The sequence below is a fragment of the Crassostrea angulata genome, chromosome 1, assembly GCF_025612915.1.
Source record: "Crassostrea angulata isolate pt1a10 chromosome 1, ASM2561291v2, whole genome shotgun sequence".
Lineage (NCBI taxonomy): Eukaryota > Metazoa > Mollusca > Bivalvia > Ostreida > Ostreidae > Magallana > Magallana angulata.
Window position 1 is genome coordinate 11,763,173 of NC_069111.1, and position 13,438 is coordinate 11,776,610.

Consider the following 13,438-nt stretch of genomic DNA (forward strand, 5'->3'; position numbering starts at 1 on the left):
CAATCATATTAATTGCTCTAACCACTTTGTGCGCCAGAAGAAAAAAGTGCATGGTATATGAACTCAACTTCCGACACCCCCCCCCCCCATTAATCACATTGCATAAATTGATTTAAACTTAACGAAAAAATATTTATTTTAATTAAATGTAGATGAAAAAATAATAAAAAATCAATAAAATATATTGGGGTTTTTTTTCCACATGTACAGTTTTTAAGGTTCAGTCCATGATCAGAATAAGCACAAGTTATACCTTTATTTAAAACACAGTGAAAAAATTTTCAGAGTGTACTTATAAACATGAACGTGATGAGCATTTGTCTATATTACGCGATTTTTTAAAAAGTGATACCGATTTAAAATTGCTATTAGAGTCTGTTTTCAAATTTGGGTCTTGTATCCAAGCTTAAGTATCCCTTTTCCAAGCAGTCATATCGCGGTACTCGGCTCAACATTGATAGCATACATATTTATATTTAATCAATATTCTAGCCGAAGATTATTACTTATTTTTTTTAAAGTATAAATACAAACAATTTTTACTACAAGTTTATCTGTATCGGTTAATCTTTTTTATATTTATATCAAATGAATAATTACATACGAGCTTTACTACTAGTTAATCCATTAATCCATAGTTTATGACAGTTACATGTATATTTACAAATGATAGTTTAAGTTACAAATAAGTTTCTACTGTACCTGGAAATTTCCAAGCCCGAGTTAGGTCCGCACAAATACAGCACACGAAGTTAAATAACAGAGCATTGATACTAGTTCGCATTATGCACACAAATTACCGAATGAATAATTTAGTCCCGTTCACTACATAAAATCTTTGTTTAGATTATGATAAATATCATACTGTTGACATAGTGCAAAGTCTGTTAAGATTATTGGTTTAGGGCGCGAGTGTAGCTTGTGCCTGCAGTAACCACAGTGTGTATAATGCCTCAGAATTTGCAGTAAGTATTTATATAAAGCACGCGATTATTGATCGATGATTAGTGTTTTATACACAAGAGTTTTATACCTTTTCATCATCGCTGCCAAATTTTCTTTTTTCTATCAGGTTTTAAGACATCAGGTACATCTATTAGACTGGAATCAAAATATCTTTTTTCAAAGTGATTTTTTTTCGGGGGGGGGGGGGGAGGGGGGAAGCGTATATATTTTATAAAGGTATTTCTTCTTTCATTCAGAACGTTACTGTCAAGTTTTACTTTGATGTTAAAATTAGCGGTTAGGTTACAGATTACAGATCCATGCATAAAAAATAAACAATCTAACCTGACCTATTTCCAGAGTCTTTCTTGTAAACTCGAACACGTGTGTCTTGGGGGCATGTTCCAAAGCCGATTCGTTAGATGTGCGAGAAAAGAATACTGAAATCAAACCAGTCTCCTTCCCGCTGATTTCAATCGAACATAAGGGGGAAGCACATGGAGCTGTAGGAGCCTACTCATTACGACAAGGAAATGAGGGGGAAAAGACCTAAACAATTACATAGTTATCCGACGGATAGCTTCCACTCAGAGTGCACAGATTATTAACTTAAGTTGAATATGTCCTTCCTTTTTTTAAACCAAGCTTTCATCCATCCAACAAGGTTAAGCGAAATTAGGTTACCGTGCTTGACCATTGCTCCTCGAACACGTGCAGGTTCCTCGCCGGTCGTGCGTGCTGCACTTCATCGATTCGATTTATTTTGGGTATTTTAACTTCTTCTACCAATCGGTCGAACACGGTGATCAAAGTTGCTTGATGCTATGGCTTTGATCAACCAATGTGGCGTAAACAAGCGGACGATTGATTACCGTTGGTATTGACGTCATAATGCCATAAATCCGCCCCGTCATTGTTATTTTAAATTCTGTTGAATGTTGTCAAAATATTTTGGTTTTGCAATGAAAAACCAAAGCCTGAAAGTAATTTATCGACTCGTGACCATTTAGCAATGCCATTTCATTTCCGATTTTTTAATCGTATTAGAGATTGCCGATCTTTTTACAACCTGCCATAAAGCAGTTTATATGAAAAACCTACTCACAAATCAGTCTGTTAGTTTCTAACGTAATCTTAGACAGCTCTGTCTGCTCAACCTTTGTTTAATATTCCGAAGCATTATCAAATCTAATTTTCTTAATAGTTATATCGAAATAGAGCAGAATGATATCGCATCGAATGCTAATCCATGTCGCGACGGATATTCTTATTAAAACATATTATCATTGGGATGACTCAATGTCTGATGGTATATGCCTGGATTAACGCTTTAATCAGAACATCTTTGTTACATAGTACTGTGTTCCTAGTGGTTATATAGATCATCGATTCTCTACTGAAAACTCCTTATTGATATCAGGTATTCTGGCTCGTTGAGACTCTTGATACATGTAAATTTTTCATTTACTGATACATTGTAAAAATAAAATCGATGAGTCACGCCTTAATTAGTCTGGCATTTGGAGTTGAGGTTCTAGCTCATTTAACGAAAAAAGTTATGTTCGGTTTTTGAGGCGTACAAAGTGAACTGACGGAAGTTTTCATCGTCGACATTTTTCTTTTTCACAGAGATTATTTGTCAATGAGTTCTACACGACCTTACATCGTATCTAAACTGTTTTCATATTGTCCATTTGAGAAAATATTCCACATCAAAAGACTCAAAAATCCGGAAATTATCAAATACAATATTTAAAACGCAGCCAATAGCTGAGGCGCTTTGCACAATTTATACGATGTATGAGGACAACGGAGGATTAGAATAGTTTTATTACACAGTCAGTGGGTATAACAAAAATAGACAAGTGGCAGAGCATATTGAAATAAGTGAATTGTAAATAGAATCGATTTTTTATGAGCCACATTTTTAATGCAAACAGTCAAACTAGTGTAATATTTTCAAATGACGCGTAGCAAGTGCTATTTATCGATGTTCTGCGTTACGTACTCTTTGCGCATATTAACAGAATGATGATGACGTCAAAGTGTCAGAGTTAAACGAATGACGATGCCTGTAGTACATGCAGAACTTGTCATGAGCTATGTCGATGACAAATTAATCCAAAATCAGCAAAGTTATCTTTCAAAAATAATTCATTTGAACCAGCATCACCTTAAGACCCAGGCTCCGACGGAGCAGAAAACAGAAACTATCATATTAAAAAAAAACCAACCAAAATATAATGATTATTCTAACCGGAATAATATATCATGCCATACGCGTAAATCATGATGGACAGACAGCAAAGATCCGGATAAATTAATAATCAGACATGTGGACAATCTTCCTGATCCATTTTCAATTTTCAGATTTGACCTTTGGGACCAAGTCAACGCACTTTGAAAAAAAATGCGTTGATATCGTCGATAATAACGCTCATGGAAAAAAGTGTTCATGGTCATTAGATTCACGAGTGTTAAAAATCATCATACTATCAACAAATTAGAAATTTAGTTCCAGAATTTGTGATATAAATTTTTTTCCCCAAAGTGCATTAAGAGTGTCGATACTAAAAATGTTGATGTACCTTCATAACGCACTTTGAAAAAAAAACTTGGTCCAAAATTTAATGCACTTTGAAAAAAATTTTCAAATTGATTTTGCTCAAAATTTAACGCACTTTGAAAATTTTTTTCAAAGTGCGTAATTTGTTAAAAGTGCGTTGCCACAAACTCCCTACCCCAAACTACGGTCCATATGCACGTTGGGCATATTATTTCAAGGTTTATCCTTTCTCAGAGTATATTTTCACACAGGAAAACACTTTCAGTCCGATCCCTCGCACGGTTGTGTGTAACAACACCCCTGTGAATAATTCAAAATGAACTCCTTACAGGCACTTGCCAATGAGCTGTAGCTTAAGAGGAAAAGATGGGTTTTAAAAGATCGTAAAGCTTCTGTTACGTACATGCAAAATCATTGCAACTTCTTGCGCTCAGTTTTGGACTTTTGCATCAATAAATTTTTATGGTTGATTTTAGTGTCGTGTTGTAAATTTTGAATCTGACGGATGGCAGTAAATAATTATAAAAAATCTTAAACATGACAAAACCGGTTTAAAAAATAAGGCATCAAATTACATACAAGTAACTAGTTTAAAAAATGCTTTTTTTAGTGTTACGACATAAAATGTTAAACCATTTACCCGAAAAAATATAAATTAGTCCAACATTAGCTCAATACTTGCAAGAACAAAGATATAGCAGGAAAAACCCATGCCTAATATATATATATATAATTTTTTTAACATAACTATCATGGTAACTTCACAAAAACATCCAATTAAGATCCAATTCACACTAAGCGGATGGTATAGTTCCTGTTGCGTCACAATGCACTGACTTTGATCCCTGTTAATAGATATCGATCTTCGCTTTAAAAGGTTTGTTCAATAGATCCACACTGATACCTTCTTGTATATGTAAGTCAGGGATCTACAGATTTACTTACCAAAGCATGTAAGCTTATCATGTTGCATAAATGTTACATGTATCTTCCAAAATATTAATGATCCTTTTATAATACTAATAGACAAATAAGTTTTTAGTTTTCTACTGTTAAAGGCTGACTTTTTGATTTTACAGTTTTGTTTATTTACAAAAGCAAAGTCAAGCATCAAAATACATGTACATGTAGTTTAAAACATTTGTCGTCCAATGGCGACTTCATATTTAAGGAGGATGAAGATCAACAATTACCCATCAGATCTAGTTTGAAATTAAATTAGACATTTTGGCCAAACAGTTACTAAGTGTAGTTTATAAAGTAGAAAAAATCCAATATCATAGCTTGAAAATCTCATCTTCTTCCCTATAACTTTACACAAAGCTCCTCTATCTAAGGTAATAACTATATATTTAAAAAAAAATTTCAGAAATTTTAAAGCAATCACTGATGTTTTAGAACACTAGAGTAACTCACTTTGCTGGTTTGGTAAAGGAATTTACACTGTGCCTCAGATAAAACCAAAGTTCATGTACGAAGTTTCAAGTGACACGGTGTAACAGAAAACGGATAAGTATCAACACGTAACGTTGTCCCCGATGCCCCCACAGTTCTCGAACCATAACATCATTATTCAGAATTTAATCAAGAGAAGCAAATAGTTCTGTGTTGTTATCACTTTTAGAGCATATGAAAACTCTATCTAGACACTCATTCTAATAGCAACGTTCTTTAATTTTAAGAGCTTCGCGATTCATATCTTTTGATTAATTGTTATGAATATCAAAACAATCACATGACGTATTCTCAAAGACACAGCCTTCGGTCATACATTGTACAACCATGCATATAACAAACAGGCTTAAAGACTCACCAGAATATGTATTTGACAACCCTGCATGAAATTTGTTTATGATACTGAAAAACTCCCTTATTCAAATGGTTTTTGAACACGAATACCAGCTGGATGTATATCTTTAAGATACTAATACACAAATTAAAACAACTTTGATTCATGTAAAGAAAGTAACAATGATACGTATTTTTGAAGAATAAGAACAAGATTTGATATCTAAGCATTAATTTTATAATATTTATTGTTCAAACGACAAAAACTTACATATGCTTAGTTATATATTCGTTTACAAGAAATGTGATTAAAACTTATTTTTTATCTCCAGTGCTAACCATTTTCTTAGCCCGAATGGTGCATCAAAGAAAGCTTTTTAATTTTCGTCTATAAGTGAATATTTTAATCAATCAGTTATCAATAAATGTAAAAAAAGAAGAAGTATGTAAATTATTATTGTCGATTAAAAAGTTACAAAGAATGGTAACCATGGTAACCACAGTCTACTTGAATGTCTGAGGTCTGTCCGTGCAAGTTCACGGAAATTTTACATTCAATTGTAGTTTTAGTTTTGATCGATCAGTATATATTGGATTGGTAGATTTTTGTCTGGTCGTATACATGTATATATTAATTACAAACAGTCTCCGTGAAACTTAGAAGAATACATCCTTAGTGGATGTAAATATATCCTCGAGGCCCATGAGTCGTTACCGTAACGGAGTGTTCCACTTTAGATTCTCGGTTCAACTTGTTACCATAATTTTTTCATCAATCTCGAACTAACTCTCTTGAGATTAGCGACAGAAACAAAAGGAACACGACTATAAGACCGTAACGAATTCAACGCCTCCGACGATATATCTTTTTAGACAGGATGGCAACATTAAGTATATGTACACAATAACCATACCAATTTTTGATAAAAATAATGATCCATTACTTATAGAACATTTAATATACATAATTACGGGATGAGAAGAGTCGGAGTTGGCCATACCATTAAGTGGACCATAGCATGCATTTGTATGATCATAAACAATACGTATTACAAAGAAATTGCCCTCCAGTAAAACACACATTTCTCTACCTAAAATAATCTTGCTTATTTTTAACCGTAAACACTTAGAAGCCTGAAATTACATTTCTCTCTCAGAGCTACTGAAAATTTAGTATTTGAAGATATGTCAAAAAATGCATTGTTTCAAAACAATCATCTTTTGAACTTTTGAGAAACTACAACCGTCAATGGATGCAAATGAAAATGGTGAAGAAAAAGCTCATGAGAACTATTCTTGGTCCTACACAAAAATACTGATTTTTCCCTCTGCTTCGCGTTCACGCAAGCGCAGTTGACTTTGACTGGTTCAATGCTTCCGCTGTCAGAGTAAGAAAAAAAATGAGAGAGATCCTCGTTAAGTCAATGTTTTTTTAAATGATGATCTAGAATACTGAATGACTGATACTGTAACACATGGGATATTCCCCTATTCTAAATTATGGTAGAAACACTCGTAATGATGCCGATTGCGCATTGTTCAAATCTGCAAAAACGCCAGACGTAAAGACAGTATCATTCTAAGAATTCTCTCCTTTTTGTATATTATCACAATTACAGCCTCGTAATGAATCTAGAACACGTAACGAAGATGACGCAAATATCTACATTGTAGGAATTCCATCGGTTAAACGGGTTTTAAACTGTTTAATGCAGAATTTTAACGGTTTAACTGTTTAAATGTTATTAATAATTGTTTTCATTAATTTTCATTCAAAAGATTTTTTCAAGATTTAAATCAGGTTCCAAAATATGTGCTAATCCAATGGCTTTGTTGTTATGTTAGCAGAGCAACTGCATTTACCTCCATATATTGTGACCTTTAGGTAAAGTTTCAAAAATAGGAGGTGACATGAAGGGGTGTTCAGAAGACGTCCTCAAACGCTCTCAATTGCTTTTGTAGGATTTGGGGTTCGTCATTTCATATTTTAATGGATAATACTCTACGCAGCTTGTACTGCACTATCCTGATCTGATCACAATGGTAGACCCAAATCTAAACGAAGCTGACTTTTCATCCCCCCCCCCCCCCAACACTCTCCAGTAGAAAATAGTCCTTTAATCCCAGAACACAATTAATGATTAGTCCACAGGGACTATGTAATAGGATTTGAGAAAGCCTCTACCCACAGTCACTCCAACATCAAACATTCGCAATATGTTGTCAGCGAATTGCATAATTCGCTATCCAACGTATTGTGTGTATTATCTTCTACTTCATCTCTGCACAAAAAAAATTGATAGGCATTAACCGTTCAAGCTGCATTAGCGATATTGAAAATGCTTGCCAAAACTAATATTCATTTGTTCAAGGACCTATTTTTTAGATCTGCAGATTGATGAAAAAGGACACGGGGCCCTGTTCTACTGAAAATTAGCGGGATAAAACATGAGAGAAAAGGAATCCACCAATGTATTTATGAAACTAATGAATAGATATTGCGCTAAAGGCTGTAAAAAATTCATAAAGATACCCTTGTCAAGCCATTTATCGGAAACACACTTGTGTACGGATCGGTATTGTGGAGAACTGCTGTAGCCCCCCCCCCCCCCCTCAAAAAAAATATCTGTCCCACATGTAAGCTGGATTATACTGGTATTAAGATTGATGAAAATTGAAAACATTTAAGATGTACTTACAACTAGTATGTAAATCCAACACCATATTATATTTCCTTGGATGGGGGAGGGGGGATCGGTGGTTCTACTCTGTTTTTAGAATAGTCACAGTGTTCGCTTTATCCCGGTGTTATGTCTTTCCAGTGAAATATTATTCCATTATCAGAAGAATATTGTGGGCTAAATTGTCAAGTCTATTTAGTCTTTGAAATAAAGAAAATGGTCCGTCGGTCCGTCCGTCTGACTGTCCACCTAATGTCTATGGTAACACTCTGGTTGTTATTGTTATCTTTTAGATTACTTGTGTAAACGACTTGTGCCGGACCATCCAAATGTCTCGTAGATTAAATTTCAAGGAAGTATTCTAAATGCTGTTCATATTTCAGGATAAATTCATTAGAATATTTGTTGAAATGCCAAACTTTGCCGACCTTTAATCTTAATTATATAGATTAGGTGCAGCAGCTACAGAGTTACCTGTGTGGGCAGTGTGCATCCCACCTGGTACAGGTACAATGTAGCACAGGTAACACATTTTGCAAACGTTTACTTGATGTCTTTTCTAAAACCTGTTACTGTGCATGACTTCTGACACATTTATTTCCGTTCAGTTCTTATAAAAAAAACCACGGATATTTTTCACATAGAAGTTGTTTGAAATTGTGTTAAGTGCAACATTGTGAAACAGTACAACATTATTTTTCATAAGACTACAGAGATATTCGTTTGTTTAAACAATAGATGGCTTTTTATTTAATGACATATTTAATGCGGGTATAAAGGTAGCTAGTATTGCTGAAAAAATACTCAACCCGTAAAGCACCTTTCAACAGTTAAATTTTGTGTATTCTAAAATCGTTAACTCTGTAATTGTATTATAAGTGGATTTTTATTATTATTTGAACAGGTTTCTTATTTCCTCTGGCTCACAAAGAAGTGCATCACACAACCAATGATTAGCATACTTCCCCCGTACAAGGCTACAAGGCAAATAAGTTCTAATATACATTGTACCTTTTAAGAAATTGTTAACATTACTGAACTAGTATCTCTCCAAGCAGAGAGTTCTTCTCGCATCTAAAGCCCGCGGATTTCAAAGATGCCATTGAACGTTAAGTATTGTAAGTAACATTATTACCGTCTTCCTTGGAAGATGGTATAAAGAGTTGAAATAATTTACAGTCTCCGGGCTGTGCACTTCCTCTCCTTTGTGATTGGTAGAAAATATATGATGTGAAAATTTACATTTATTTCATTGGTTGATATACTGTTCGGCACAAGGGAGATAATTTTCAGATGATCGATTTTACGTACGACTTAACAATTTTCGTAGATTTCAAATCTTAAAAAGTGAGAAAACGAAAGAACAATTAAAATGGCTCTTAGTGAAATTCAGGCTTTCATTTTTCTGTTAACTAGTTGAAAGCAATATTCTGTAACATCTCTTAAAATAATTTGTTCTTTTCTTTTTGTTTTGATTATACAAATACCAATGAAATTTGATAAGGTATGGCTAATATCAGTGAACAAGTTTGTGTATTAGATACGGTGAAACTAATATCAGTAAAAATGAATGATACTGAATGCAGTTGTATTCACTTTGATTTTACTACAGTGATACAACCTTTCCTAAGATCTCTTTTTACCGACTACAGTCGATTTCAAATAAATAACACGCTGTAAATAATTTTCCATTTTGAGCACGCACGCTTAAAAAGCACATATTTTTTATAAAAAGTTCGGCACGCTATTGCATGGAGAAAAAGGCGACGTGTATAGAAAAAAAAATAATTACATTGTCTTTGAAATAATATTGCTGTTAAGAGTTTGCTACGGAAGCTTATTGAGGCCAGCTTAGCAGAAACAATAATTTCTTTTGCGTTTAAACGCAATAACTATTGCGTTTAATCGCAATCTTTTGCGTTAAATCGCAATAAGTTTTGCGTTTAAACGCAAAAGATTGCGATTAAACGCAATAGCTATTGCGTTTAAACGCAAAGAACATTGCGTTTTAACGCCAAGGTTTGCGTTTAAACGCAAAAGTATTGCGTTTAATCGCAAAAAATTATTGCGTTTAAACGTTTTTGCGATTAAACGCAACAATTTTGCGATTAAACGCAATAATCGTTGCGTTTAATCGCAAAAGGTATTGGGTTTAAACGCAATAGTTATTGCGTTTTATTGCAAAACTATGTTTTTTAATTTGAACATGACTTTTTCAAGAAGAGGTTTATGACATACTTATGTTATGTATAAGTAGGACATACTAATGTTATGCCACAATCATCCGTCAATCTGTTCATTAAACGTTATGTTAGACATTTCTCGCTTTTTTCGTCGTACTCTCTCATCTATTTCTAATTGTTTTTCATATTGTTTCTCATAAATCGAATCTTAATTATTCAATAAAATCAAATAATCCGCACATACACTGTATAACTGCCATCCATGATGCTTTATTATATCATTGTCAAATGAAAGTGATACTGTTTATTCAATGTGACGAACTGATTTGGCATTTATTGTAATTGTTATATCACTGATTTGAATAAGTGATATCTCCTATTGAAAAAAAGATAGCATTTATTGGTATTATTACCTATCAATCACTTATTTATCTTGTGATGTGAACAAGGGATATTACATATTTGAAAAAAATGATACGTGTATCACTCATTGAGTGTGAATAGATGGAATCACCTATTCAAATAGATGGTTTTACTTTTTGAAAAGGTTATATAAGCTATTCAATTTGGTTATATCTTGGAAACAATAAATTTTCATAGTATAGCCATCAATGCAACTGTTTGTGCAAGTTCCATTTGTTTTAATTTGTCACACGAATCGACATGCCTCTATTTATAAGGCCCCTTGGCATAATACTCTTTGCGATGAAGTCTTTTCCGGTTTTTTTCAATCCAACTGTTTCTCACAGTCTAGATACAAAGTATCCGGCAAGCAAACATCACTGGTGCATCCATCAATAGCCATTTTGCATGTCATCTCTAAGGAAGAATTTGGAAACAAATATAAGCAAAGACTTATTCTCTCTCTTGTATTTATTTATAGCGCAATCCTTCTTTTCAGGATACGTTTGCTTAGAAGTGCCTGATGCTTTCAAGTTATGACAACTAACTATTTCATTATAAGTTATTCCAAGTGAAAACCAGAAATTGAGTCTTTGTGATGTGTCAAGTGGTGTCATCAAATCACGGACTTGGTACATATACTAAGTGTATATATAAGCAAATGAATTTATTGCGTTTAATCGCAAAATCATTGCATTTAATCGCAAAATTATTGCGTTTAATCGCAAGAAGTATTGCGTTTAATCGCAAAAACGTTTGCGTTTATTCGCAAAATATATTGCGTTTAAACGCAATACTAGTTTTGCGTTTAAACGCAATATTTGTTTTGCGTTTAAACGCAAAAATTTTGCAATTAAACGCAATACATTGCGTTTAGACGCAAAACTTTGCATTTTAACACAATCCACTTTGCGTTTAATCGCATAACTTTTTGCGTTTTATCGCAATCTTTTGCATTTAAACGCAAAATACATTGCGAATAAACGCAAAAGATTGCATTAAAACGCAATAACTATTGCGATTTAACGCAAAATAAATTAATTTATTCACTGATCTGGCCTCAATAAGCTTCCGTAGTTTGCTCTAAAGACGGTAAGCTTTTTTTTAAAAAGCTAAACTTGTTGAATAAAGAATTCTTTCTTGTTTCAAGAGAGTGATATTTTGTCAGACATTTTCCGTTTTAGAAACCACGCTTGATATAAAATGTAATAAAACTAAATATTTTTGCTTTTGTTTACAGATGAATCTTGTAAGCTTTGGGAGGGGTTGGATGATCTCTTTTCTGGATAGGCTCAGAAGAGCCAAAACGGGAACTTTATACATGTGATTATATAATAAGTAGTATCGTTTAGTTAGATCGACCCAGTGACGTCATTAATTTAATGCTGTTAAGCCGAGGATTGGTCCCTTGCTCTTCTTATGCTGATTAGGTTCTATTCAAGTGGGTCGTCACAGACACTCGTGCTTAGACCAGTCTAAATATATCCTTTTTCTTTTTGAGTTAAACATTAATTACAGTGTATATTGTACAGAATAGTCCGGATATGAGTTGGGTGAAGAGATATGTCAACTTCTAGTAAAAGCTTAAAGCAGATCGACCGAGCACAAAGTTAAAGGGCAATGTGGATTGTTTTTATTAAAAACAGTCGAAAGTACACTATTTTTTAATTACAAGTAATCAGTTTTTATTAATGTATTGTACATTCAAATACCGTTTGGATTGGTAATAAAAGCTGCTACGTTTCTCCACTCTTGCATTATTTGTTAAAACACACAGAAAACGCATGTCGCCAAGCTCCCAAATTTCGCTCTTTTCTATTAAAGCATCTCATGTTATACTGCATTTCCTCTCCCGATATTTTCACATAAATAAGATTGCTGTCAAATGAAACTTATGGAAATACGAATGACGACATAATTAATGATTGGTACCTTTAGTCTTTCGTCATCGCCATCTTCCTCTGAACAATTATCGAAGGAATGCCACCTCTGACGTCACGAGCCCACGGTGACATTAGCACTATAACTAACCTTTAACCTACACCTAACCTTACACAACACTGTAAGTCTAAAGTAAAAAAGTCAAAAATCAGATAAATATAATTCATTAATATAGGGATTTGCAAATAAGAAGGTTAAAAATAATTTTATTTCTTTGTTGTTGTTTTTTTAGTTTCTTTTTTTTCAAGAGATGGTTGTACTATTATTAGAAAAATGATAACAATTTGGTGCTGAATAATTTCTTATTTTCAGCAGTAAAAGTGCCCCTCCATGGCAAAAGCCAAACCTAAAACAGTAAGAAAAACAAAACAAACATGCTTCCCATTTGGTCTGGGTTAACATAACAAGTCCCAATCGATTATTCTATTGGCATCGTCCATGGATTAGTGTAATAGTACATTGTTCTTACACACGGTCGAGTAGGTACGCATACATGTAATTATATTTATAAAGCCATGTTTATGAGAGAGATGCAGAAGAACTCCTAACTCCATCCTACATGGAAATATGTTCTGTATTTAGCCAACGCCGAGAGAGTTTGTTACGTATGTAAACGACTAGGGTGGATGTTTTGAAGATACTCTAATTTTGGATAATAAAACAAACCCAAAAGTGCAGCTGTCAATTTTCACCACAGTACTGTTTCAGAATCTTGCGACAATCACCATCTTTTTCCATTGATTAACCTACAAGGTGGTTACCGTAGATAATCGTTAAAGATTATATACAATGACATATTCTTTATCTTTTCAGACGATAAGCACACTTTCCGTCAACATCTAGCCGAGAAACAGTCCCATCTGATTATATAATATCTGTTAATGTATGAATCGGGTGAGATCAACGCCCGCCATCAGTATCAGTAGAGTGTC

The 13,438-nt window shown here is 33.7% G+C and overlaps 1 protein-coding gene across 7 annotated transcripts in view; it reads right to left on the reverse strand.

The window, feature by feature from the left end:
* Positions 1-13,438, reverse strand: part of LOC128160441 (FMRFamide receptor-like) — a 32,755-nt gene that overhangs the window by 8,292 nt on the left and 11,025 nt on the right. Inside the window, exon 1 of one of the 7 annotated variants that reach the window (XM_052823807.1) lies at positions 1,291-1,914. The exons of 5 other annotated variants lie outside the window; for them this stretch is intronic. Coding sequence is in view for 1 of the 2 variants with exons in the window: in XM_052823757.1 (XP_052679717.1) it covers positions 703-784 (82 nt within the window). In the remaining variant the exon portion in view is untranslated. Of the gene's footprint in view, positions 1-702; positions 1,075-1,290; positions 1,915-13,438 lie in introns of those variants that run through there. One more of the 7 variants, XM_052823757.1, reaches the window with a different exon arrangement.